The 22,969-nt window shown below is 35.9% G+C and overlaps 7 protein-coding genes and 1 non-coding gene across 10 annotated transcripts; 3 read left to right on the plus strand and 5 right to left on the minus strand.

Moving 5' to 3' along the window:
* The first annotated feature begins 84 nt into the window (after positions 1–84).
* TRNAP-UGG lies at positions 85–156 on the plus strand. Its single transcript has one exon. It is a non-coding gene; the product is annotated as a tRNA-Pro (tRNA).
* A 349-nt stretch (positions 157–505) lies between these two features.
* BNAA03G49560D lies at positions 506–1,826 on the minus strand. Of its 2 annotated transcripts, none has more exons than XM_013826132.3 (3): positions 1,686–1,826; positions 1,107–1,305; positions 506–883 (listed from the first exon to the last, which is right to left on the minus strand). In XM_013826132.3, the coding sequence occupies exons 2-3, from the start codon at positions 1,286–1,288 to the stop codon at positions 697–699; spliced, it is 369 nt and encodes a 122-aa protein (XP_013681586.1). In that variant the 5' UTR covers positions 1,289–1,305; positions 1,686–1,826; the 3' UTR covers positions 506–696. The 2 variants fall into 2 exon arrangements, with proteins under 2 accessions (XP_013681586.1, XP_013681592.1); XM_013826138.3 differs by having other exon boundaries at positions 1,107–1,299; positions 1,686–1,819.
* Positions 1,827–1,967: 141 nt separating this feature from the next.
* LOC106386277 (protein arginine N-methyltransferase 1.1-like) lies at positions 1,968–4,194 on the plus strand. The gene is made up of 9 exons (XM_013826147.3): positions 1,968–2,348; positions 2,432–2,442; positions 2,521–2,676; positions 2,759–2,822; positions 2,916–3,058; positions 3,130–3,217; positions 3,291–3,406; positions 3,495–3,645; positions 3,718–4,194. The coding sequence occupies exons 1-9, from the start codon at positions 2,114–2,116 to the stop codon at positions 3,921–3,923; spliced, it is 1,170 nt and encodes a 389-aa protein (XP_013681601.1). The 5' UTR covers positions 1,968–2,113; the 3' UTR covers positions 3,924–4,194.
* A 34-nt stretch (positions 4,195–4,228) lies between these two features.
* Positions 4,229–6,341, minus strand: BNAA03G49580D. Its single transcript, XM_013826156.3, has 8 exons — positions 5,942–6,341; positions 5,731–5,798; positions 5,500–5,647; positions 5,327–5,407; positions 4,895–4,981; positions 4,723–4,808; positions 4,519–4,639; positions 4,229–4,420 (listed from the first exon to the last, which is right to left on the minus strand). Exons 1-8 carry the CDS (start codon positions 6,197–6,199, stop codon positions 4,343–4,345), a joined length of 927 nt encoding a protein of 308 aa, XP_013681610.1. The 5' UTR covers positions 6,200–6,341; the 3' UTR covers positions 4,229–4,342.
* Positions 6,342–9,947: 3,606 nt separating this feature from the next.
* Positions 9,948–12,404, minus strand: LOC125607224. The gene is made up of 2 exons (XM_048777090.1): positions 11,705–12,404; positions 9,948–10,117 (listed from the first exon to the last, which is right to left on the minus strand). The coding sequence occupies exons 1-2, from the start codon at positions 12,402–12,404 to the stop codon at positions 9,948–9,950; spliced, it is 870 nt and encodes a 289-aa protein (XP_048633047.1).
* On the minus strand, positions 11,251–15,218 carry LOC111214503. 2 transcript variants are annotated; one of them, XR_007327051.1, is made up of 5 exons: positions 15,026–15,218; positions 14,803–14,940; positions 14,591–14,702; positions 12,812–13,208; positions 11,251–12,405 (listed from the first exon to the last, which is right to left on the minus strand). XR_007327051.1 is itself a non-coding variant. In XM_022717427.2 (3 exons), the coding sequence occupies exons 1-3, from the start codon at positions 15,161–15,163 to the stop codon at positions 14,601–14,603; spliced, it is 378 nt and encodes a 125-aa protein (XP_022573148.2). In that variant the 5' UTR covers positions 15,164–15,218; the 3' UTR covers positions 14,470–14,600. The 2 variants fall into 2 exon arrangements, 1 of the variants encoding a protein (XP_022573148.2); XM_022717427.2 differs by lacking the exons at positions 11,251–12,405; positions 12,812–13,208 and having other exon boundaries at positions 14,470–14,702.
* LOC106407299 (glutathione S-transferase T3-like) lies at positions 13,397–14,176 on the minus strand. The gene has a single exon (XM_013848141.2). It carries the CDS (start codon positions 14,174–14,176, stop codon positions 13,397–13,399), a length of 780 nt encoding a protein of 259 aa, XP_013703595.2.
* Positions 15,219–15,880: 662 nt separating the features above from the next.
* LOC106407308 (jacalin-related lectin 38-like) lies at positions 15,881–22,101 on the plus strand. The gene is made up of 2 exons (XM_048764501.1): positions 15,881–19,906; positions 20,470–22,101. Exons 1-2 carry the CDS (start codon positions 18,581–18,583, stop codon positions 20,707–20,709), a joined length of 1,566 nt encoding a protein of 521 aa, XP_048620458.1. The 5' UTR covers positions 15,881–18,580; the 3' UTR covers positions 20,710–22,101.
* Positions 22,102–22,969: the final 868 nt, after the last annotated feature.

The following is a 22,969-nucleotide window of genomic DNA, read 5'->3' on the forward strand; positions in this document are numbered from 1 at the left end:
TACACTCTCTGCAAAGCCGTTAGTTTAATTCATTGACAAAATACTGTGAATTAATATGTAATTAATCTTGATCATTAACAATAAGGGCGTTTGGTCTAGTGGTATGATTCTCGCTTTGGGTGCGAGAGGTCCCGAGTTCGATTCTCGGAACGCCCCTTGTTTTTTAATCAAATTTGGTTTATGCTTTCTTATTCCATTCTTACTAACAAACTCCATTGCTTAAAACTCATCTGCAATGCACAACCAAAATACTCGAAAACACACAATTTTGTATTTTAAATCATATTACAATATGAATATCATCAGTTCAACGATGCATTTTCAATCATATTACAAACAAAAGCTTATTATGACTCATATGTTTTTTTTTTGGACAATATGAATCATATGTAACACATACAAAAGATGTATTCATTCGTTAGTGAGCACATGTTACAAATAGGTTGCACAAAATTTTGGTTCAATTTTCCTTTATACTGATAAGATTAAACAAGTAGAAACTCACTGTTGAAATTTTTGTTCTTTATTGATCGCAATCTCATCAAAGAGATGAGTTTTAGCAAATTTTCACAGCTCCAAAGCTCTCTGCTTCCGTTTCAGGGAAAAAGCTGGAAGAAAAAAAAATTGATTCATGGAAACACTAAAATACGGAGGAGGGGAGGGATTACACAAGCTTCAAGTAATTGTTCCTCTCATTCAAGGGTAATATCCAGTGAAGGTGAATCCTCTGCCGATGATTTCACCAGCGCAATACCACGCAAAACATTCGAGACCAAACAATGCAGCGACTCCAGCATCTTCTACCTTCAGATCGGTTCTGTTCTTCCACAAATTCTTGGCGTAGTCTACTTCTTTCCTCAAGGTTTCACAGCGTCCAGGAATGCTGCAATAAAGGAGTGGGAAAAATAGTTAGATTACTGAGAAACGCCACACAACAAAGGCAAAAACTAAGATCCTCAAGTCATGGTTATGACATAGGGTTAAAACTTAAACAAGAGGACAAACAACTCAATGCAAAAGACAGCATAAAAAGTTTGATACTGAGTAGAATGAATATATTAAGACTGGGGAAAATGTTGGGAGACAAAGAGAGGGAGAAGGAGGACCTAGCAAGACGGGTGTAGAGAAGTTGCTTAGACAACTCTTGGCACTTGTCAACCGAAGCAGGTTCCTGGATGTAATGCTTGTTCTTCTCAAGCAACTGCCTGTAGTAAGAAGTTCCGTGCTTCGCCACAAACTTGGAAGCCTCACATGCCTTTGACTGAACTTGTATCAACTTTGATGCCATCTTCACAAAACCTAATCCTTCAAAATTACAATCAAAATGTAAAACATCTACCATCTTTTTTCAGTTTCAGAAACAAAAACCCAAATTTTTTTTTTAACATAGCCCATATCAGAATAACATTCAAAGACAGAGACTTTACGATAAATTCACACAAATTGAGCTAAAAGAACTAAACTTTAAACCCCTAATCACACAAATTAACCAGTGTGAATCGACCAAACACATTCAAACTCGAAATCAGCGATTAATTCCCTATAGAAGCAGGAAGAGATCAATGAATGTAGTAGATCTAAGAGGTCAGACGACAGGAGCAACACCCAATCAGCCAAAGAAAACTAAATCAAATTGAGAATCTGGAACGAAAGCATTGCATGAAGATCAGCGAGGCTCAGCGTACCTTTTGTGTATCTGCAATTGAAATGCGGCACCGGTTAGGAAGAAGATGAGTTGTTGATTGGGGGACTTTCTCTCCGAGAGGATCTCAGCGACGGCTACTCTTAATACGATGCCGTTTCGTCTTCTCCGCGCTATTTCCCAAATCCTAATGTCCCCAAACGACACCGTTTTATGGTAATTTTGAACCGGAGGGATAAATCTAACCGGTTTGGTGCGTGTGGACGAGAATTCAACCGGTTCAGAAAATATCTTTAAAAACGATTTTAATTTAAAACTCGCAACAGAAGAGAAAAACAAGACCAAAGACTTGCTTGTTCAAGTTCTGAAATAAAAAGCTTGTGGCGGCTTCCTAAAACCCTAATCTTTCCACTTCCTCTCTCTCTCTCTCTGCTCCGTTCTCTCTCTCTTCCCTCGGCTCTAAGAGAAACGATGACGAAGAAGAACAACAACAACAACGAGGAGGAAGAAGAGTTCGTCAGCTTTGGACACAATCTGAACACGAAGATACGCTTCGAAGACGCTGATGAAGACGAAACTGCACAAGGCTCCGCTGAAGCCGCCACCGCCCAAGATGAACCCATGTGCGACGCCGCAGATATCACAACCGACGCCGCCGATGATACCACCAGCGCCGATTACTACTTCGACTCCTACTCTCACTTCGGTAAGATGAATCCATGTGCTCTTTGGTTATGAACCTATGTGCTGAATGTTGACTCTGATTCCAACGTTTATCTGTTTTTGCAGGGATTCATGAAGTAAGTATCTTGCCGAGATTAGTTCTATATGATTATATTTTTGTCAGGTGTCTGATTGGAGGATTGTATCTATTACAGGAGATGTTGAAGGATGTAGTGAGAACCAAGACTTACCAGAACGTGATTTACCAGAACAAGTTTCTCATCAAGGACAAAGTTGTTCTTGATGTTGGTGCTGGGACAGGGATCTTGTCTCTCTTCTGCGCCAAGGCTGGAGCTAAACATGTCTACGCTGTATGTTCTTTTTTCATTAAAGTTAAATAAAAAAAAACTTATTTTAATCTGAATTGATTTGGTTAAGGTTGTTCTTTACTAGGTTGAATGTTCTCAAATGGCTGACATGGCTAAGGAGATTGTCAAGGCCAATGGCTTTTCTGATGGTACTTCTTTCTTTCTTCTTTCAAGTTTTTTGTATGAGAATTGAGAAACATCTGGTTTGTAGTTATAAACGGTTTTGTTTTTGTGTGTTGTAGTTATAACGGTATTGAAAGGGAAGATTGAGGAGATAGAGCTTCCTACTCCTAAAGTGGATGTGATTATATCTGAGTGGATGGGTTACTTTTTGTTGTTTGAAAACATGTTGGACAGTGTCCTTTACGCTCGCAACAAATGGCTTGTAAGTTACATCTCTAACTTTGTTTCATTTGCTATAAGCATTCTTACCCTTTTGGTATCAATCATTGATAGGTTGATGGTGGGATTGTGTTACCAGACAAAGCCTCTCTCTTTCTTACAGCCATAGAGGATTCAGAGTATAAAGAAGACAAAATTGAATGTAAGCTAGCGCTTTGATTCTCTTTCTCAAACATTTTATCTCAATGTCTGTTGAGTGTTTGTGTTTTTTGTAGTTTGGAACAGTGTGTATGGTTTTGACATGTCATGCATCAAGAAAAAGGCTATGATGGAGCCGCTTGTTGACACCGTCGACCAAAAACAGATCGTCACTGATAGTAGGCTACTTAAGGTAATAAGATAATACACATTGACTAACAATGATTAGTAGTATCGCTCTCTTTTACATGTGGCTAATACTCGTTTCATTTTGTTAACAGACGATGGATATCTCAAAGATGTCTTCTGGTGATGCTTCCTTCACTGCTCCCTTCAAACTTGTTGCACAACGCAATGACTACATCCACGCCCTTGTAGCCTACTTTGACGTGTCGTTTACCATGTGCCACAAGCTTCTAGGCTTCTCAACAGGTTCACATTCTCTCTTGCTAGTTAGATTGTTTCATTGTGGTCTGAAACTAACCACCGTGTGTGAAATGACAGGACCGAAGTCACGGGCCACGCACTGGAAACAAACAGTCATGTACCTTGAAGATGTGTTAACAATATGTGAAGGTGAGACAATCACTGGAAGCATGTCGGTTTCTTATAACAAGAAGAATCCTAGAGACGTTGACATTAAGCTAAGCTATTCTTTGGATGGTCAGCATTCAAAGATCTCAAGGACTCAACACTACAAAATGCGTTGAAAGTTCCCTCAAAAAGAAGCATAGCTTTAAGCTTTCAGCTGAAACCGAGAAGAAGATACAGTTTCTCAAATTGTGATATTAGTTTTTGTATTTTTTTTTTCAAGTTTTGCAACATTCCGTTTGCTCCACAGTCCACAGTCCACACTGCTACATTGGTCTTTATGCTTCAGAGTTTCAAATTAATTATTTTCTCCTAAACCAGCTCTTGTATGCGTCTGTTTGTGTTACAGAACTGGTGTTGATCAACACGTAAGTGACATGTTTGTTGGCTTGTGAGGATTAACTATGTAGAGAAATCGAACCAAGAGATAAGTTTGCTTGCTATGAATATATTACTGTTGAGGGTTGACAGAGTTAAATATTGTATATAAACCAAGTAGTCTTAATTGAATATTATATTCCTCTATGTCTATACAACGTTAGGCCACTGGGAGTTTTCTCGAGAACACAACGTACATTGGATCCGAACGTCCTGGATTTGGAGATATATCAACGGCCTGAATTGGTCACAAGTTGAAAATTAATAATCTCTATAAAGATGGTTTCTAATAGAAGGTGTGTTGATGAATATATATATATATATAGAAATGCATACCTGAGGAGGTTCATATCCACCAGCATAGTGAAAGTATGATCCAACAATGAGAGCATGATCTGCGTCACCAGTCGATGTCCATATCGAGATTGCTTTAGTAAAGAAGCAACGGTTGGAGAAGCTGCAGAGATAAAGACAAGAGAGGAAGTGATGGGTTTGAGAATCCAACAAGACTTGGCAAGTTTGTGTTGAAAGAGAACCAACCTCATTAGAGCGAGTCCTCCTGGCTTGAGGATTCTGTTCATTTCCTTGAAAACTACAAGTGGCTTTGTAAGATAATCCACACTTACCTAATGAGATACCAAGAAACATTATTGGTTGGTAATGGACTTTGAGTTTCAACTAAGACGTAACTTGTAAGAAGTTTGTGTCTTACCACATTGGTAATAACTTGGAAAGAATTGTCTTCAAAAGGAAGCTTTGGATCCACGTTTAAGTCTTGGACTATGTACTCGGTGAGAACCTGAGTGAGAGATAGAATAAGATCGGTTTTCGGTTCAGTTTGGTTAGAGATTTGGTTTGATTCGGCAGTTTGAAACAAAAAAATTTAACCAAATTTCCAAACCAAATTAACCAAAATTTAACTGACTCGAAAACTTAGGCTTAGTTCGGTAGAAATTTTTGAAAACATACTAGCTGAAAACCGAACCAAACGTTTTCGGTTTAATTCGGTGAGATTTCGGCTGAACATAACTAACCGAATTCAGCACTAACCAACCCGAAAACCCCGAACTACCCGAACCCGCATGCCAGATGATCCATCTCATTACTAAATGGTAAATATAGATAAATATTTAATCTTATATACCGGATTGCGCTTAAGTTCTTCTTCATTCATACCCATTCCAACAATTCGTTCTTGCTTATACCCAGCTGGATAATGACTTACCTATGTAAAACATCACAAGAACCAAATAAGTCTTTAGCTTCAGGGGATTCTCAACACACAAGAAAATGGTTTGCATTTTAGTTAGTGCGTACCCAACTGCTACACATATCGAGTATGCTCACTCCCGGAGTTTCGCTCTCAGGCAAAACCTTGGAGTAGTACTTTGTCAATGCAGCTATTGCTGGATCATCAATGTGTGTCACAAACCGTGGCGCTTCGTAGAATGTTGAATCAGACGACCTGAAAGAAACCCACAACATCATTCAAACAGAAGTCACAAGATCTCTAAAGGCAAAACAGAGTAAGAGACAAAAAAAGCTTACTCGTCGAATCGCTGGAAATCTTCTTCTTTGAAAGGGAAGTTCTCAGGCCATTCCACTTTGCTCAACGCCTAAGATTCAATCAAAGAAGTTCGATTACTGTCACTTCCACAATTATTGAGACAAAATGACTAAAGATACGAACTTTGAAAACAGAGCACAAAATGTCTAAAGATACAAACTTGGAATACGAAACCAAGAGGGAGAATAAGACCTGTTCGACGGGAGAAGGGTTCGTCTGCCTCGCGGAAGCTATGAATGATTTGCCGCCAATATTACCGGACATGTTGTTCATCCAAAACGAAGCGCCGGCGAAACCGCCGAGAACCAACCGACGACGTGAAGAGGCGCGAATCCAACGGTGGAAAGGTCTCGACGCAGCCGTTAGGAGATTCAGAGCAGAGGAGTTTGAGAATGGGAGAGGAGGATTTGATCTGAGTCTGAGGCCAAGAAAGTTACAAGTTTCCGACATGGTGGACTTTTGTCTGGTTTCGTAGAGGGTTTGGGCTTTTCAGGACAGAACATGACGATGAGATGGTGAAGATGACGATGAGATGTCTCTGATCCAAACCACTCTTACGTGGTCGTTTCTTTCGTGGGGGGTTGTTTTGAAATTTACAAAAGCTTTGGGTAAGGAACTACGATTATCTAAACTAAAAGGTCCTTTTTGCAGCAAAAGTAGGGAAGAACAAATTAGAGTTAATTGCACCAAACTCCAACGTAAACTAAAAGGTCTTTTAATTTGAAGAAAAAAAACCAGGAAGAAAGATCCAGTAATGTAAAGCTAGATTTATTTTTTATTGTTTTAAAATATATTTTCAAATATATAAAACATAAATCATATGTCATAGTTTGAACTTTGACCTTGTTAACTTATTTTCTAAAATTCTATACAGACATTTTAAAATGGTCTACCCAAAGCATACATTCCTGATGAACAATTACAAAGACAACAGTAAAGATCGATATATGCAGTATGTCTGTGAAATTAATGGTTATATATGGTCTCGGAGGGGTATGATAGATTCTACGAGATTAATGGTTATACGCACCATTATCTCGAAGAAGGGTATTGAGATAAAGATCTCACATCAAAAATATGTAAAAAATTTGAGTAATATATAAATGATTGGACCAATCAACTTACAACCAATTAATTTTAAGTTAGAAGTTCATAAAACTTGACAATACCATCATGGACTTGATGATTATTACTGGATATTCTTTTGCCAATACTTCACAGTCTCGCAATGAGGTCAATTATATTAAACTGCTAACAGAAATTCCGAAGTTTTAAATTTCATACCATTACTATTCGTACCATGAAAATGTGAGTAACGAAGAGTAGTAACTAAATTTGTTTTCTTACAAACTCTTTAGCAATTACTTCTACTGAACTACTAAAATAATCGTAATTAGTTGATCATATGATGAGTCTTATCTTAATAAGTGGATCCTAAGAATCACAACATATTTTTTCTATTTTGTTAATAGTTTTTATCATCTATTTCATTATTCATACTTCATAGCATGAAAATGTGAATGATTAATCCTAACTAGTTAAAAGCATATCGGAGTTTTGTAATCTTGCATGCATGCGCATGTGATCGTCGTGTACGTAAAAGGTAAAAGCACCATCTTAAAAAGCATTCGATAAGAACTGAGCACATAAAAATATTACTAATTAAAAGCTAAGTATATTGAGTGATTTACATTTAAAGGATTAACTACTGAGGTAGTTAACTAGTGATTTACAGTTTTTATTACACTAAGAGACAGTTTCAACTACTGAGGTAGTTTATCTCAACTAAGATAGAACGAGAAAGTGAGTTTTTAAATTAATGGGACCCATCAGTTTCTCTTTCTTCTTCTTCTTTTATCGTTGTTTTTTTTTTCTAGTCAAAAATAAAAGTTTTTATCTCTTAATCTTTCCAAACAAGAAGAAGAAGACATGAAGATCTCAAACACTTCAGACCCGTTATAATATATACCGCCAGAACCCTTGTGCTCTTCAGTTCATCTCCCCTTGTGCTCTTTAACTCATCTTCCTTAACAAAAAAACTCACTATTTTTGAAATCTGAACTTGAAAAATATTTTATAAATGATAAAACTACGATCTTGAAGTGTAACATATAATTAAATCGTAAAAGAATGAACGATTATGTGAAAGAAATCAATGGCGGCCGTAAAAATTTTGGAGAAAACCCTAAAATTCTGGGGAAGACGAAGACATATTTACTAAAATGCCACTGATTAAAAAAAATTGAAAATAAACAAAATATGTACACATTCATGGGTCGTACACATGGATAATAATGTATATGTACACTATTATATTAATAATTTGTAAACACTTCTGAAGGTGTTTACGTGTTTAACATTTACTTATAAAATTACAACTATGTACACTATTTTATCAAATATATTGCATTCACCTGTGTTCTGATATTGGTAAGTTTGAACATGTCCAAATAGTGTACATATGTCCAAAGCAAAAACCTTTGTACATGTATACATAGTGAGAGATCTTTAGATATGGTGTAATATTGGTAAATTTGTACATGTACTTGGTAAGTGTCCATATGGGCAACATGGAAACCTCATACATATGTACATGGAGCTAAACTTGTAGTTGTGTTTTACATGTGGAATGTACATTACATATGTACATGTGGACATCAAACAACGCTGACAAGAAAATGCATGAAAGAAACCGACGTATGCGTTTAGTTCAATTAAAAGAACGATTGGATAACCGCATGTACACATGTACGCTATTATACTTTAAGATTCACATAATTACGTTTTGACCCCAAACTTTTCAATTCATCTTCATTAGACGTGTGTACGAAAAAGTGAATTAGCGTACATGTGTACAGAACATATGGTGGTGTACATATGTACGAGAAATATGATAGTGTACATATGTAAAACAACCATAAATTAATCAAGCTAAGACCTACCATGAAGCTAGCATGAAAACACACACATTAATCAGAAGCTCTTAAAGAAGGTGTGAAGGATGATATTTAGGTTCAGTCATATTTCAAGGATGCCCAACCCTGCGTGTACATGGGAAGAAGGAAAAAAGTTCACATGTACATTATGTTAACATTATGTGAGTTCATAAAGTCGCAGAAGCTTAATTATTTAGATAGAAAACCTACAAAAAGCCAAAAATGTGTACACAATCACTTTGATGTATAATACAAAATTAAGTGTACACATGTACAGTTTGAATGTAATGTACACATAATTTTTGTTTTTTTTCATAAATGTTGCAAAATTACGAAAATAACTTCATCTTCTTCCTTAGCCATTGTCGACCAGAAACCATGATCTCCGCATATCTCGCATGTTTTCTACGATTCTTTGTATTCTCAACTTGTTTTTTATGTATTTTTATCTAGATGTGATAGTTTTCAATCTTAATTCATGGCAATAATGAATCAGAGTGACGAGAAGATGTTTATGGTAGTTCATAGATGAGTCGTTGTACGTCTCTACCGTTGATGTTGCCGTCGAATATGCCATCACTACACCACCATCAGCCATGTATCTTCATATATCTTAAAAAAAACTTAGGAAAAAAAAAGATAATGATTAATGATAACGTTTTTGGAAAAATGAATTTGGAAGAATCATATTTTGATTTACAAAAATTACATAGAAATATAAAAGGAAAGATGAAGAAGAAAGTTTTTTTTTTTTTTCCGCCAAGGATTTAATTTTTATTAATAAACCGGGCCAAGCCCAAAATACATGGCCTAAGGCCCAAATACACAATAAAACCTAAAAGCCCAAAAGCCTAACGGCTACAATCTAACACTTTAACGGGCCCGCGGCCCAAACCATACAAGACCGAACGACGTCGGCTGGACAAACGCATCAAGGAAGCTGGCTGCTGTACACGTGGAAGCATCTGCGCCCTCGGATCGACACGCGTCGCACACCGCCTCGACCTGACCGTCTCCGCCTCGAAACGCCTCCAGATCCATCTCACCGTACCTTCGTTTCGCCGGATCTCATAACCCGCCTCGATCTACCTTCTTCTCCGATGGTCCTCCACCGAAAGCGTCATCGGACAAACCGCGCTCTCATCAGAACCACCCACTCTTGTCTCGGGATTAAAACCCGAAACCACAACCTCAACTTTCCGCCGACAAGAACAACAACCCAACCAAACTTTCACCGCTAACACCCAAACTTCCTACGGGTATCACGCCGGCAGTGTAGAGCTATAGTAGCCTCCACCCTCCGGTAACAAGACGGCGACGACGGAACTAGGTAAGCCTCCCCCTCCCGGAAACTGAACCGACGACGGCGGAGCTACAGGAGCCTCCACCTCCCGGAGAAAAACCGACGACGACGGAGCTGTAAAAGCCTCCCCTACACGGATTCGAACCTTGATCTAAAAATACCTCCTCTCCACCGCAGAAACCCTTCCCCACGACCGCGTCTTCACTCCAGACAAGAACCCGCCATGCACCATAGATTAGGTCGGATCCACAGCTCAGACAAAGCGATAGTGGAGGAGGGATACGAAGAGAGGCACTAAGATAACTTTTAAACGGACGGACCACAGTTCCGGCGACGGCACGCTCGCTCACGCGCCGGCCGTAAGCCGGAACCGAATAGATCTACTTTCTCTCACTAAGCCGGAACCGAATAGATCTACTTCATCACTAAGATGCGATGAAGAAGAAAGTTACAGGGTCTCACTTTATTGGGGAAGAGGAAGAAGAAAATTATAGGAACCCACTTTATTTTAGTTAGAGTAATGGGTATTAGCTGTCAATGTTATTTAGTTAGTGTATGAGTGAAAATGAGATTTTTCAAGTATATTTGAGCTATAAGCCCATAGTTATACCCACTAGTAGTCACACCACATTTAGTATACTAGCTACAAAAATAATCCTACCTACTTTGCTTAAAAAATCGTTGGCGAGTCATCATGATGAGCGGGATCCTATAGTCACAATAATCTTTTGATTGTAGTGTTGGTTTGTATGTGAATGACGTAAACAGAATTGTAAAAAAAATTTAAACCTTTATTCATTCTGTCTTCTTTCTCCAAATGAGACATCGTTTCGAACTCTTAGGGCATCCGCATTGGTGAACCCCTCTTGGGGTTCATAAGGTTTTTTTATTATTTTTTGGGTGGGACCTTAAATAGTTGTGAACCTCTATCGATTGTGTTCCTGCATTGGTGAACCTGCAGAAGGGGTTCATAGAAATAAAATAATATTATTTTTCTTTATTTTCAATCTTTTTACTATATTGAAAATAAATGAATAAAATATAATAAGTTTTAAAATATTGAATACATTAAGAATTGATTACATTAACCAATATATTAATAAAAGAAATTTATTCAATACATTGAGAATTCATGAACATACAACGATCAATCATCTACATTACCAAACATTTGCCAGATATTTTCGATGAGATCAGCTTTCAAACGATTATGTTTATCGGAATTTCGAACTTCAGTGCGAATGCCAAGGAAATTATGGACATTCAAACTTTCTCTTCTTCGCACCTGGGAACTTCTGCTTGACTCTCCCGACTCGAACTCTGATGTATCAATTTGATTGTATCCGTCTCTTTCGTTCTCGACTATCATATTGTGCAATATAACACAACATCTCATAATCCTTCCTATTTTTTCCTTGTCCCATTGTAAAGCTGGGTTTTTAACTATTGCAAATCTCGATTGCAATACTCCAAAAGCACGTTCGGCATCTTTTCTAGTGGCTTCTTGGCGTTCAGCAAACCGCACTGCTTTAGGACCTTGAGGAAGTGGGATGGATTGGATAAATGTAGCCCAATGCGGATAAATTCCGTCAGTAAGGTAGTATGCCATATGATAGGTGTGGTTGTTGACCTTGAAATTAACTTTAGGTGCTCGACCTTGTAAAATGTCATCAAAAATTGGAGACCGATCAAGAACATTGATATCGTTGAGAGTACCTGGTAAACCGAAAAATACGTGCCATATCCAAAGATCCTGTGATGCCACAGCTTCTAAGACAATTGTCGGCTTTCCTGAACCACGTGTAAACTGCCCTCTCCAAGCCGTTGGGCAGTTTTTCCACTCCCAATGCATACAATCGATGCTGCCTACCATCCCTGGAAACCCCCGTGCCTCTCCAACATCGAGTAATCGTTGAATATCCGCCGGTGTAGGTCTTCTTAAATACTCAGCTCCAAACAATTGTATAATCCCATTAGTGAAATTATCCAAACATAAACGTGAAGTACTTTCACCTAGTCGGAGATATTCGTCATACATATCTCCCGATTGTCCGTATGCCAGCATACGTATTGCTGCCGTGCACTTTTGAAGTGCAGATAGCCCCAACCTTCCATGAGCATTTCTTCTTTGCTGAAAGTATGGCAGTTCAGTAGTTAGGCTTTGGACTATGCGAAGGAACAAAGTTTTGTTCATTCGAAAACGGCGCCTAAACATTTCCGGCTGGTATGTTGGATTTTCCGCGAAATAATCGTTCCATAGTTGTTTGTGTCCTAGTTCCCGCTCTCTTTCGATATAACTTCGTCGCTTCGGCTTGTTGATTTGAGCATTAACCATTGAGTCGATGTAATTATCGACTACTTCGTCGACAATTTCATCTAAAGCTTCATCTACTTCATCACTTGATGAGGAAGACATCCTTTGTACATATTAAAAAAAAAATATATTATCATATTAATTAAACAAAATGCTGTTATCATATTAATTAAACAAAATGTTGTTTGTTTCATTTATTTCTTTAAATTGTATTTTATATACATATAAAAAAAAGCAACGGTTCATATATGTTTCAAACAAAATCGGTGTTTCATATAAAAAAAAAAGCAACGGTACATTAGAATATACATGATACTTGTAAGAAAAGCAACGGTTCGTTTAAAAAGCAACGGTTCATTTTTTTAAAAAAAACAACGGTTAAAATATGATTATAGATTTTGTTTCATACAAACCTTAATTAAAAAAGCTACGGTTCAAGATATGTGATTATATCTTTTGTTTCATACAAACCTTAATTAAAAAAGCTACGGTTCAAGATATGTGATTACCTAAATACAAGGAGAGAGACTTGGTGTAGAGGAGGATGAGGAAAGCAGTGGGTCATACAAATACTTTGTGTTTCACAAAGACAAGTGAGAAAGAAAGAGAAGTTGCATTGGAGATTTTATAAATGATCGCCAAAGAGAAGTGACAAACATAATATATATAGGGAGACAATGTTTACACCCGTGAATGAAGTTATCAGGGGTACATACACCCGTGATTACATAAGATAGAAGTGTAGAAATATCCAACATTCTACACTTTCCCGTGATTGAAACCGACATACATAGAGCTAAAAGAGAGGTACATAAAGCTAAAAGACAGGTACATAAAAGAAACAGAGAAAGCGTGAACCCGTGACTGGAACACAAGTACAAGCATCCACCTCCTGCAACCCGTGACCTGCAACACAAAACAGAGGCGAATCAATAAAGTTAAACAAAAAGTCTAGACAACACTCAAGAAATCACATATCACAAATCACAAATCACACTCTAGTCTAGACAACACTCAAAAAAAACAAAAAGAAATAGACAACACAAAACATACAAAAAATCACATATCACAAAAAAAATTACCCACTGACCAACTCAAAGCATTTCAGATATCAGTTTATTCTTGAGTGTCCTTTCTTGATCAGAAAGTGTATCTGTATTTTTTCCTAAGAGACGATCAAGGATTTTCCGGTTTGATATGATAGTTTTCTTTGCTAGTATGCTCTCTATCTGATCAAGAGCTGCTTCATTCCCGTGCTTCTTTCGTTTCGCAGCTTTGGAAGCCTTAATACCAAGAGGCCTAACCTCTTCCAACTCAGGCTCTGTAACCGCAGCTTCCTTCCTTTTCTCTTTTGGACCATCTCTGGAAACAGAGTTTGATCTCCATTTTTGATCAAACCTCAGTTCCCTCCACGCATGCTCGAGTGTGAACTTGAGCTGGTAGTCGTTAAAGAAGATGTCATGGACAGACTTCATGACATCGTTCTCATTTTGACCACTAGCTTGTTCCTTCAATGCCGCCTCATAACTACCCACAAACTTACAGACCTGCTCATTAACTCTACCCCACCTCTGCTTACACTGACTCCACTCTCTAGGAGCGTAGCCACTCAGCTGAGGGCTTGAATTGAAGTACTCTGCTATTCTATTCCAAAACGACCCTAACTTCTGCTGGTTACTAACTATCGGATCCTTGCTGGTGTTCAACCAAACACTGATCAGAACAATGTCTTTTTGTGTTGTCCACTTTTTCCTCTCCACCGGTTTTGGAACAGTAGAAGACCCTACGCCTATGGACCCTACGTCTATGGGTTGACTGGTCTGGGAAGATAAAAGGTTCATAAACCCGGGAGAATCTAGAGAAAACGGTTCCATTTTGGTTTGGGGTGATGTTTTAAACGTGGTTTTGGTTTTCAGATTTTTTACTTCTAACTATGTTTTTTAAACTACCATTGTGCTTTGATAAGAGAGAGCAATTAAAGTAAGTCTAACCACCAAAATTCATTAAAGTTAATTACACAACAAGTTGTTCTCTAACGGCATTCATTACACATCAAATCTGTTTTAAAAAACTAGTACAAGGAGTGGACAGAGAGCATTCAAAACAGCATTCATCAGATCAACCAACCAACTGATAATTAATGTTTTTCAGTTCCTAGTCTACCTAGTTCACTTCATTTCTAGTTCAGTTACCTACTCTATCTAGTTCAGTTCACCTCTAGTTCAGCATTCATCAGAGCAAGCTAAATACTTCAGTTCAGTTAAGCTTAGTTAAGCTTGAGTGTTTACCTTAAGGTTTTTATTCGAAGCAGACCTTCTCCAGATTTGCGACCTGCACAGTGAGAGAATAAATCTCAGCAGTGAGGTTATCAACCGCCAAACTGAGGCGGTTAACCTCTGCCTGCAGATGGAAACAAACAAACCGTGTTATGGACTTAAAAATAACCAAACTTTACAAATCTTTACAGTACCTATTCGATACTCTTAAAAAGTTCACTAACCTCAACTGTGTCGATATGTTTATTGAGATTGGGCACCAACTTGATCACCTGCTCAGCCTTCTCCACCCGCCTACGCAGACTTTCGATCTCCTCCTGCACACCTATAACCCAAGGCTGACGGTAATGAAACCCATCAGCCTTGTTGACAACATAAACACATTAGACTCGCGTCACTAAAACATAATCTATACATCTTCAAACCCATCTGCATTGTATCTCTTACCTCGTAGTTGATGCACGTGAAGAAGCGTTTCCCAGGCAGAGTGTCGTACTTCTCCTTCACGCGAACCTCGTCTCGGATTCTCCCACCACAGGGACACCTCCTGGGAATCCCATATTCTGAATCGGCCACGTTTCCCATACTGTTGTAGTACTCCTCTTGCCTCTTTGTATTTCTTCTATCTTCCACGGGATCCATCTAAACAACAAAGATAAAACAAATTACGAAATAATCACGAAAAATTATGATGAAACGACCCATAAATCGAACCCACATGCAGATTTAAAACCATAACTCGAAACTCCCAAATCGATTTCAAATCCCAGATAAACAAACCCTAAATCGAACCCCGCATGAGGTTTTAAAACCATATAGCGAAAACCCCTTTCCGATTTCGAACCCAAACTCGAAACCACAAAATCTATTTCGAGTCCCCCACATCGGTTTCGACACGATAAACGCTTGATTAAACCGTGAATCAACTCCATACTCACCTGGGCTCGTAGAGGAGACACTCCGTCGTCGAGTAGATAGAGGAAAGTGAAGAACGGTCACCGTCGCACCAAAATCGCCTTTCGGAGAGAAACCCTAGCTTTTTTTGAGAAATGAGAGAAAATGCTTTCTCTCCGCTTTCCTCCTCGTGAACTCGCGAACGCGTTTCCAATGGGTGGGTGACACCTGGCATGAACCGAGCTCATACGGGGTCAGTAATAAGAGGCGGGTCGCGTAAATAAACCCAATTTTTGATTTATTTTTGCCTTCCGGGCCTATGAACCCGGGCCCATGAACCCCATTAGAACTCTCAATGCTGATGGCCTTACAACTCTAAAAAGAATTGTAAATTAATACATTATGAATGAAATAGCACTTTATGAAAGATTATCTTATATAGTTTAAACCTATATATTCAAACAACCATCAGAATTGAATGTTACTAAATATAGTTGATTAAGCAAGACTATTGAATAGTATGTTTTTACCGCTCTTACATCACTTTCAAGCAAACTTCTTATGTAATACAAACTACTTTAAAGCAAATTTGCTTTTAATTTTTTTTTTAAAGTGCTTTTAAAGTGATTTCATAAGTCTTGTTAGTTTATACAGTGACAAAGATTTTGTAAGCAGTGCATATGCATGTGATAGTACTGTCTGCGGAAAAGGTAATCACGCCATTTAACACATATAGATAGGATATTTTTTTATAATAAATACTTAAGCTTGTAATTTCAAAAGCTTAAGTGAATATTTATGTGTATCATGGACTTGATTATCACTATACAAATTCTAAATCGGATTCGTAGATAGACAGTAACACCATATAATGACATGAGTAACCAATGCAATTAATCTACCGACATTTGAATTGGTATCTTCTTACCTAATACTCCATCCGGTTTTTATAAGTATCACTTTAACGCATTTCACGAAGATTGAAAAAACTATAAAATATACTAAAATGTCATTAGGTAATATATGATTAATTAAATTAAAATAATTTATAAAAAAAATTATTGGTTATTCAAAAAGATAAGAGATAGATTTAATGTATTGTCATCCAACTGTTAAACCTATTATTTGATGTTTTAAAGCCCAAGCTACTTAGACTGAGTAGCCTAACAATAAACCCAAATAGTCCAGTTAATACACGTATATTTATTAACGGACTTGGGTTCATATACTTTTATATTTTTTATGTATTTCATAAGATGATAAAAATCAAATTAGAGTAATTTAAAATGAAAATATTATTTACATAAATATTAAAAATTTAAAAGGTTTCAAAAAATCTGAAATTTCTTCAAAAAACTTTAAAACTTGCAAAAAAATTTTTAGGATTTACTCAAATTTCGGATTTTATTAGATTTACTCAAATCTCAGATTTTTTCCAATTTACTCAAATTTTGAATTCTCTTAAGTCTTTGATTCAATAAGCTCCACTAACTGTTTTGGTCTCTTATTTATTTCCTTGTAATCAATCTTTCAAATCCTACTATATAAAAGCTACTAATTTTGAGATTTCTTAATTAGGAGTGCCATATGGGCAAAAAAATTGAGAACCAACTAATCTGCCATGTCATTCCGGACTAAGCTTGAAAGACCAACCTTCGCAGCCCATTATTACTAAATTTCAGAATCTATTTACACAATTCTCAACATTCCATTTTAACAGCTCATTATTACTCAGATACTAAAGGTCATAATCCATTATTACACATATACTAAAGGTCCTAAAACATAATCCCTAACCCATAAATACTAAAAGCCCTAAAACATATAATTCTCTAAAAACTAAAGATCACTCATCCTCACCCTAACCCTAATCACCGACTCCATTTCATCGTGATTCTCTTCCTCTTCATCTCATCTTCAACTTAAATATTATTATTTTTGAATGAAAACATTATTATTATTGAAATATTAATTATTTATCCAAAACTCTAATAAACAAAATATACAAGTTGTTAATGCACTCTATTGTTTGCAAAGAAGTTTTTCATATTATTTCCCTTTTTCATTTAATGCACAAATACAAATGTAGATTTTTCTTTTATCTAGAAGATTTTTTTTTTTAATTTAGCATACAAATTATGAACCGTTTGACCATGTTTATCATAAATTTGGTTATATATATATATTTAGTTTTAATATATTCTTCATTATTTACATCTTATTAGTTTTAAACCATACAAAAAACATATATTAATTACATATTTTAAAACTTACTTTATATTTTAAAAAGATTAAAGTCACAATGACCAATTATTTTCTAGCACCACCAAAAACTCGAAAAACCCTATACAACCGAAATTTTATTTCCATATATTATTAAATTTTATTTGGTTATAATATGTTTTAATTTTCAGGGAAACTTTCACTCACAACCACACCAGGATCGCGCTTTTACTTTGACAACGACATAGATATCATACAACGCTTTCAAAAGAGGAATAAACTGGTATCCTAAGCCTGATGGCATACCTTCACATGGGATCAAACCACAATACGGAAATCGACACCAGTCAACTGTTTTAAAATTTACACTTCAATGCAAACAACCATATATTTTTCAAATTTACTATTGTTTAGAAAACAGAAACTGATCATCGCATCACATTCAAACAAAAACTCTATGGTTAATTCTACAACGAACAAAACTTAACTTCCAATATCTGATATTTAAAACTACAAAAATATAAAAATTTATTTTAATAAAAAATATTATCCGCGCGAAGCGCGGACCCTGGCTCTAGTAAATTTAAAGAAAATTGGATAACAGAACCAGATTTTCAGAATAAATTGGTTTAGTTTTATTTCAAGACACATCCAATCTAAAATTAAATACATATTCATCTCTTTTTAATTGTTTATAATTGTATTTTTGGGAAAAGAACTAGACTTTTTAAAAAAAAAATCTAGACTGCTAAAGATTTTCTACCTATTGTAGTATTGATACCAATGTAAGTTAATTATATATACACAAATGCACTTTTTTATATAAATTGAAGATGTAATTGTCTTTATCATCAACTTCTTCCATACAAAAAAACACACAATCAAATGGTGGAACTTCCTTGGGAATTGGAGGAGAAGATACTCTCTCTGATCCCGATAGAGTCTCTCACTCGTTTCAGATTTGTTTGCAAACGATGGAACGCTCTTTTCAACGACAAATTTTTTGTCAACAATCATTTGTCTCGTGCTCGTCCACAATTCATCTTGTTTGTCGAATCCAAGATTTGTTTGGTGGATGTTAATCTTGATGGTCCATCTATAGAAGTGCATAACTTACCCCAGTTTGTTCCCGGTTATAGAGCTTTTTTGGTCACGACAGTCGAATGTTGCGATGGGTTATTGATGTTTTCTACAACTAGCGGGACCGGTATATGCAACCCATGGTTGAGACAGATTAGATGGAACAAATCCATAGTACCTTCCAGTGGGATAGGATATGACAATAGTAGCCCTGACAAACAATACAAGATCTTTGGTTCTTGGAGATCTAGTAATACAACTCTGCATGCTAATATCATTGAATTTGGATCTGATGCAAGGAAATCTAAAACGTACGAGTTTGCAATGGAATTCTACAATAGGTCCAGTGTATCCTTGAATGGAACTTTGTATTGGATTGCCTATCGTAGAATGCTTCATGAACATTGTATTCAAACCTTTGATTTCTCTACAGAAAAATTCGAATTCTATTGTAACTTGCCTACTAAAACCTCCATTCGAGATGATCCTAAATCTCTTGATGTTTATAGGGGGGATCGGTTTTCGTATTTAGAGAAATTATGTGGCTCAAGGAATATACAGATTTGGGTGACCAAAAAACAGATTAAAAATAAGGATGGGGAAGCTGTGGAGTGGATGAAGTTCATGAATGTGCGAGTTCCTGAATGGTCAAGTTTCAAAGTGTCGAGCATCTATCCGCCAAGTTATTTCATCGATGATAAAAGTCTTAGTCTCGTGTTGTGTTGTTGTAACAAGGAGCGAGAGGCTACCATCTATATTGCTAAGGGAGATAAGTTTAATGAAATTAAAATAAATGATTTGGTTGAGGAGAATTATCCATGTCACCGTACCTATATTCCTAGTCTTGTTCAAGTTCCTACGTTCACGATGAGCGGCCGGGAACCTGCTGAGTCCTGCTTCACACTCCCTAAGGGAGTAGAGGCGAGCAACGGAGTTGGAGGAAACGAGTGGGACGATGGCTTCTTCGACCGTGTAGAGAAAATATATGTAGGACAAAGTGATCTTGGTTGCCTCTTTATCAAGTTTGACTACATCAAGGATAACACAATTGTAGCTGGAGCTGGTCACTGGAATACGGCAACCCTTATTCCTGAGTCAGAGGACAGCAGGGTCGGCCCTAGGCTCAACGAGGTAAAACCCATGTTTTAGGAGCCCAATTATATTTATATATTTGAAGGGCAGCAATTTCAAAACATTCATATTGCGGTATAGTTGTTCGGGCAATCTCTTTCTTTTAAAGAGATGGGAGGGTTTGATACTTATCTTCTACCTTTCAAAGACACTTTTTTTATTGTTAGATTAAATGTTATTAAGCTTTAGACGCCAAAACATACTGGACTGGCCTGAAGGACATCGAAATTTTTTGTTTTAATCATTATTTTCTGACTTAGACTCCATGTAATTGGTGTTACAAAAATAGCTCTTAAAAAATTATCAAGAAAATGTTATTAAAGAGAAAATATATTTATACCTAGAGTTAATTAATCTAGACTTATAATATAGAATTAAGGATGAGGTTTTGAGTATATGGTTTCAAATTTTTAAAAATTAAAATAAAAAATTTTCAAAATAAAAATAGTTATTTTGGTCAATTGATTTTTTGAAGGTTATTTTGTGATAAAAACTTAAAAATGCCTATTTAAAAAAATGCCAAAAAAAATACTTCATGTAACTTTATATAGGTTTATTAACAGATTATGATCACTTATGATGACTACATCGAAGCCATCGAGGGGACCTACACTGAGAGTCAAATCACATCCATCACGTTCCGGGCGAACAAGGAAAGATTATGGCCGCTACAGTGTGGACTCTTTAACGGAAAGCCCTTCGTGCTACAAGGAGAAAAAGGCTCGAAGATCATCGGGTTTTATGGAAGAAGTTCTGGTGACCACCTCACCGCTCTCGGCGTCCACCTGTCTTCCTCCAGCTAGATTTATCCCATACTATAAATATTTATGCAAGCATTTTCCAAAATGTAACTAATTATATTATCTATCTAAACAAGAAAAAAAAACAAAGTTTTATCTAAAATATATTAGCTACTACTAATGGAACAAATGCTAGAAGGGACAAAGGGGGTCAGAAAAATCTGGAAAAAACCTCCTCTATTTTTAATTAAAAAATGAATTAAAAATAAATAAAAATTAGGAAGAAAAGACCATAAGACCTAAGAACTTAAATATATTTACTAACTTATGCTATTACTATCCTACTTAAATCCGACCCGGATGCAGACCCAAAAACCTACCCAAGTTAAACCCTAATCTTCTTCTTCCTTCTCTTTTCTTCTCCATTAATATTTTTTCACCTTGAAGCAAAATCAAAAAAATTTCTTTAACCATCCACCAAATTTCACTTTCTTATCCCAAATCGATCAACCCAGAGTCATATTTAATCAATTATATCTTATCTAGAAGCAAATTTCATGTTTTGCATATGAGATTCAAAAAAAAAAAACGCAGAGTGTTACTAATACAACTAGTACAACTCAAATTAATATAACTACCAAGAGTATAACTAGTATAAAGAGATTGAGTATACCCATTATAATTGATACAAGTAAAACATGTATAAGTAGTACAACTTTGCAATTAATATGGTGATTTTTAATTTTTGTTTTCAGAGTATGAAGATGATAGAAACGAGGATGATGTAGAACCAATAAGATATGCTCGTCTAATCTTCCCCGGCATGTATGTATCAAATACATGAATAGGTTATTTCAATAGTATTTTATTTGGATAGTGATTTTTTTTACAAGTTATACTAGTTATACTAGTTGTACTATTTTTGAAAAAAAAATCATCTTCATTTTTTTGCTCTCAAGGCCAAAAAGATAGATGCGGAACCAGAAAAGTATTCAGCCATGGTTCCAAAAAACACAAGTCACCTAAAAAAACAAAAATGATGGAGCATCGGCGATGAGTAAGAGTGACTGATTCACCGACGATTAACAAAAAAAAAGGAATCCACTGTGAGGAAGAGGGATGCCGCAACGAAGAAGAAAGATGCAATGATGAAGAAGAGAGATACAACAAAGAAGAATGAAGTTGTGGCGAAGAAGAGTGAAGTCGTGACAAATAAAATAGATGAAATTTTGTCATCATATACCAATTAGGATATTTGTTTGTTTATTTCATATGTAAAACATGATTTACTAGCCGTGTTAGTTATATTAGCTACATATTATACATAAATTATAACATTTATGCACATTTAAAACAATACTAAATAAAATAACAAGTAGTTGTATCAGTTTTCTAGTTATATCGACTATACATAGTTGTACTAGTTTTTGAGTTGTACCGGTTTGTCCATAGCTGTACATTGGCAGTGAAATCGAAAAATATTAGTTGTACTACATAATAAATACATTTACCTTAGTTGCACCACTTATTTATATTTACATGCCTTTTCCCGGTTACAGTAAAATCATCAATTTCATAAAAATGCATTTCATGAATGTTTTCGAAAAATTAAGTGGATAAACAAGTTAACAAACCTTAAACGTATAAGGTAAATCATGTAAATTTATGGAGTTGTGTAATAGTTTTCAAAAAAAAAAATCCAAAACTTCAAATCTATTAAGAGAAACTTCTGAGTACATACCAATTAGGATATTTGATTGTTTTTCTTATATGAAATACCAAATTGGTTTTGTCATTTTCTGAAAGTTATACTAGTTGTACGAGTGATACTCATATATATGTCTAGTTTTAGGGGTTGTGCCAATATTTTACATCATATGTTTGTAACAATATGTTTGATATTTGTTTATCATAATAATATGGCTAATATTGTTAACAAACCTTAAAAGTATAAAGTGCATAATATAGTAATTTAACAACAATCGAAATTTTTTAAATAAAATAGAAGATGTTTTTCATCATTTTCAAATTAAGATATATTTGCTTGTTTATTTATGTCTAAAACATAATTTATTAGTCGTGTCGAGTAACTACATATTATACATAAATTATAATATTTATATACCAGTTATACAATTTCTTAACATGTTTATTTGTACGAGTAATACTAGTTATACTCATTCAAATAAAATAATGAGATAAGGAAGATGTGTGGCTGTGAGTTGTTCACGTGGTTTAGATTAAACAAAAAAAAAAGAGAGAAGGAAAGATAAATGTAAATTCGATGGTCAAGATTAAAACAAAGAGATAAGATCTGATGGCT

Source organism: Brassica napus, chromosome A3 (genome assembly GCF_020379485.1).
Source record: "Brassica napus cultivar Da-Ae chromosome A3, Da-Ae, whole genome shotgun sequence".
Lineage (NCBI taxonomy): Eukaryota > Viridiplantae > Streptophyta > Magnoliopsida > Brassicales > Brassicaceae > Brassica > Brassica napus.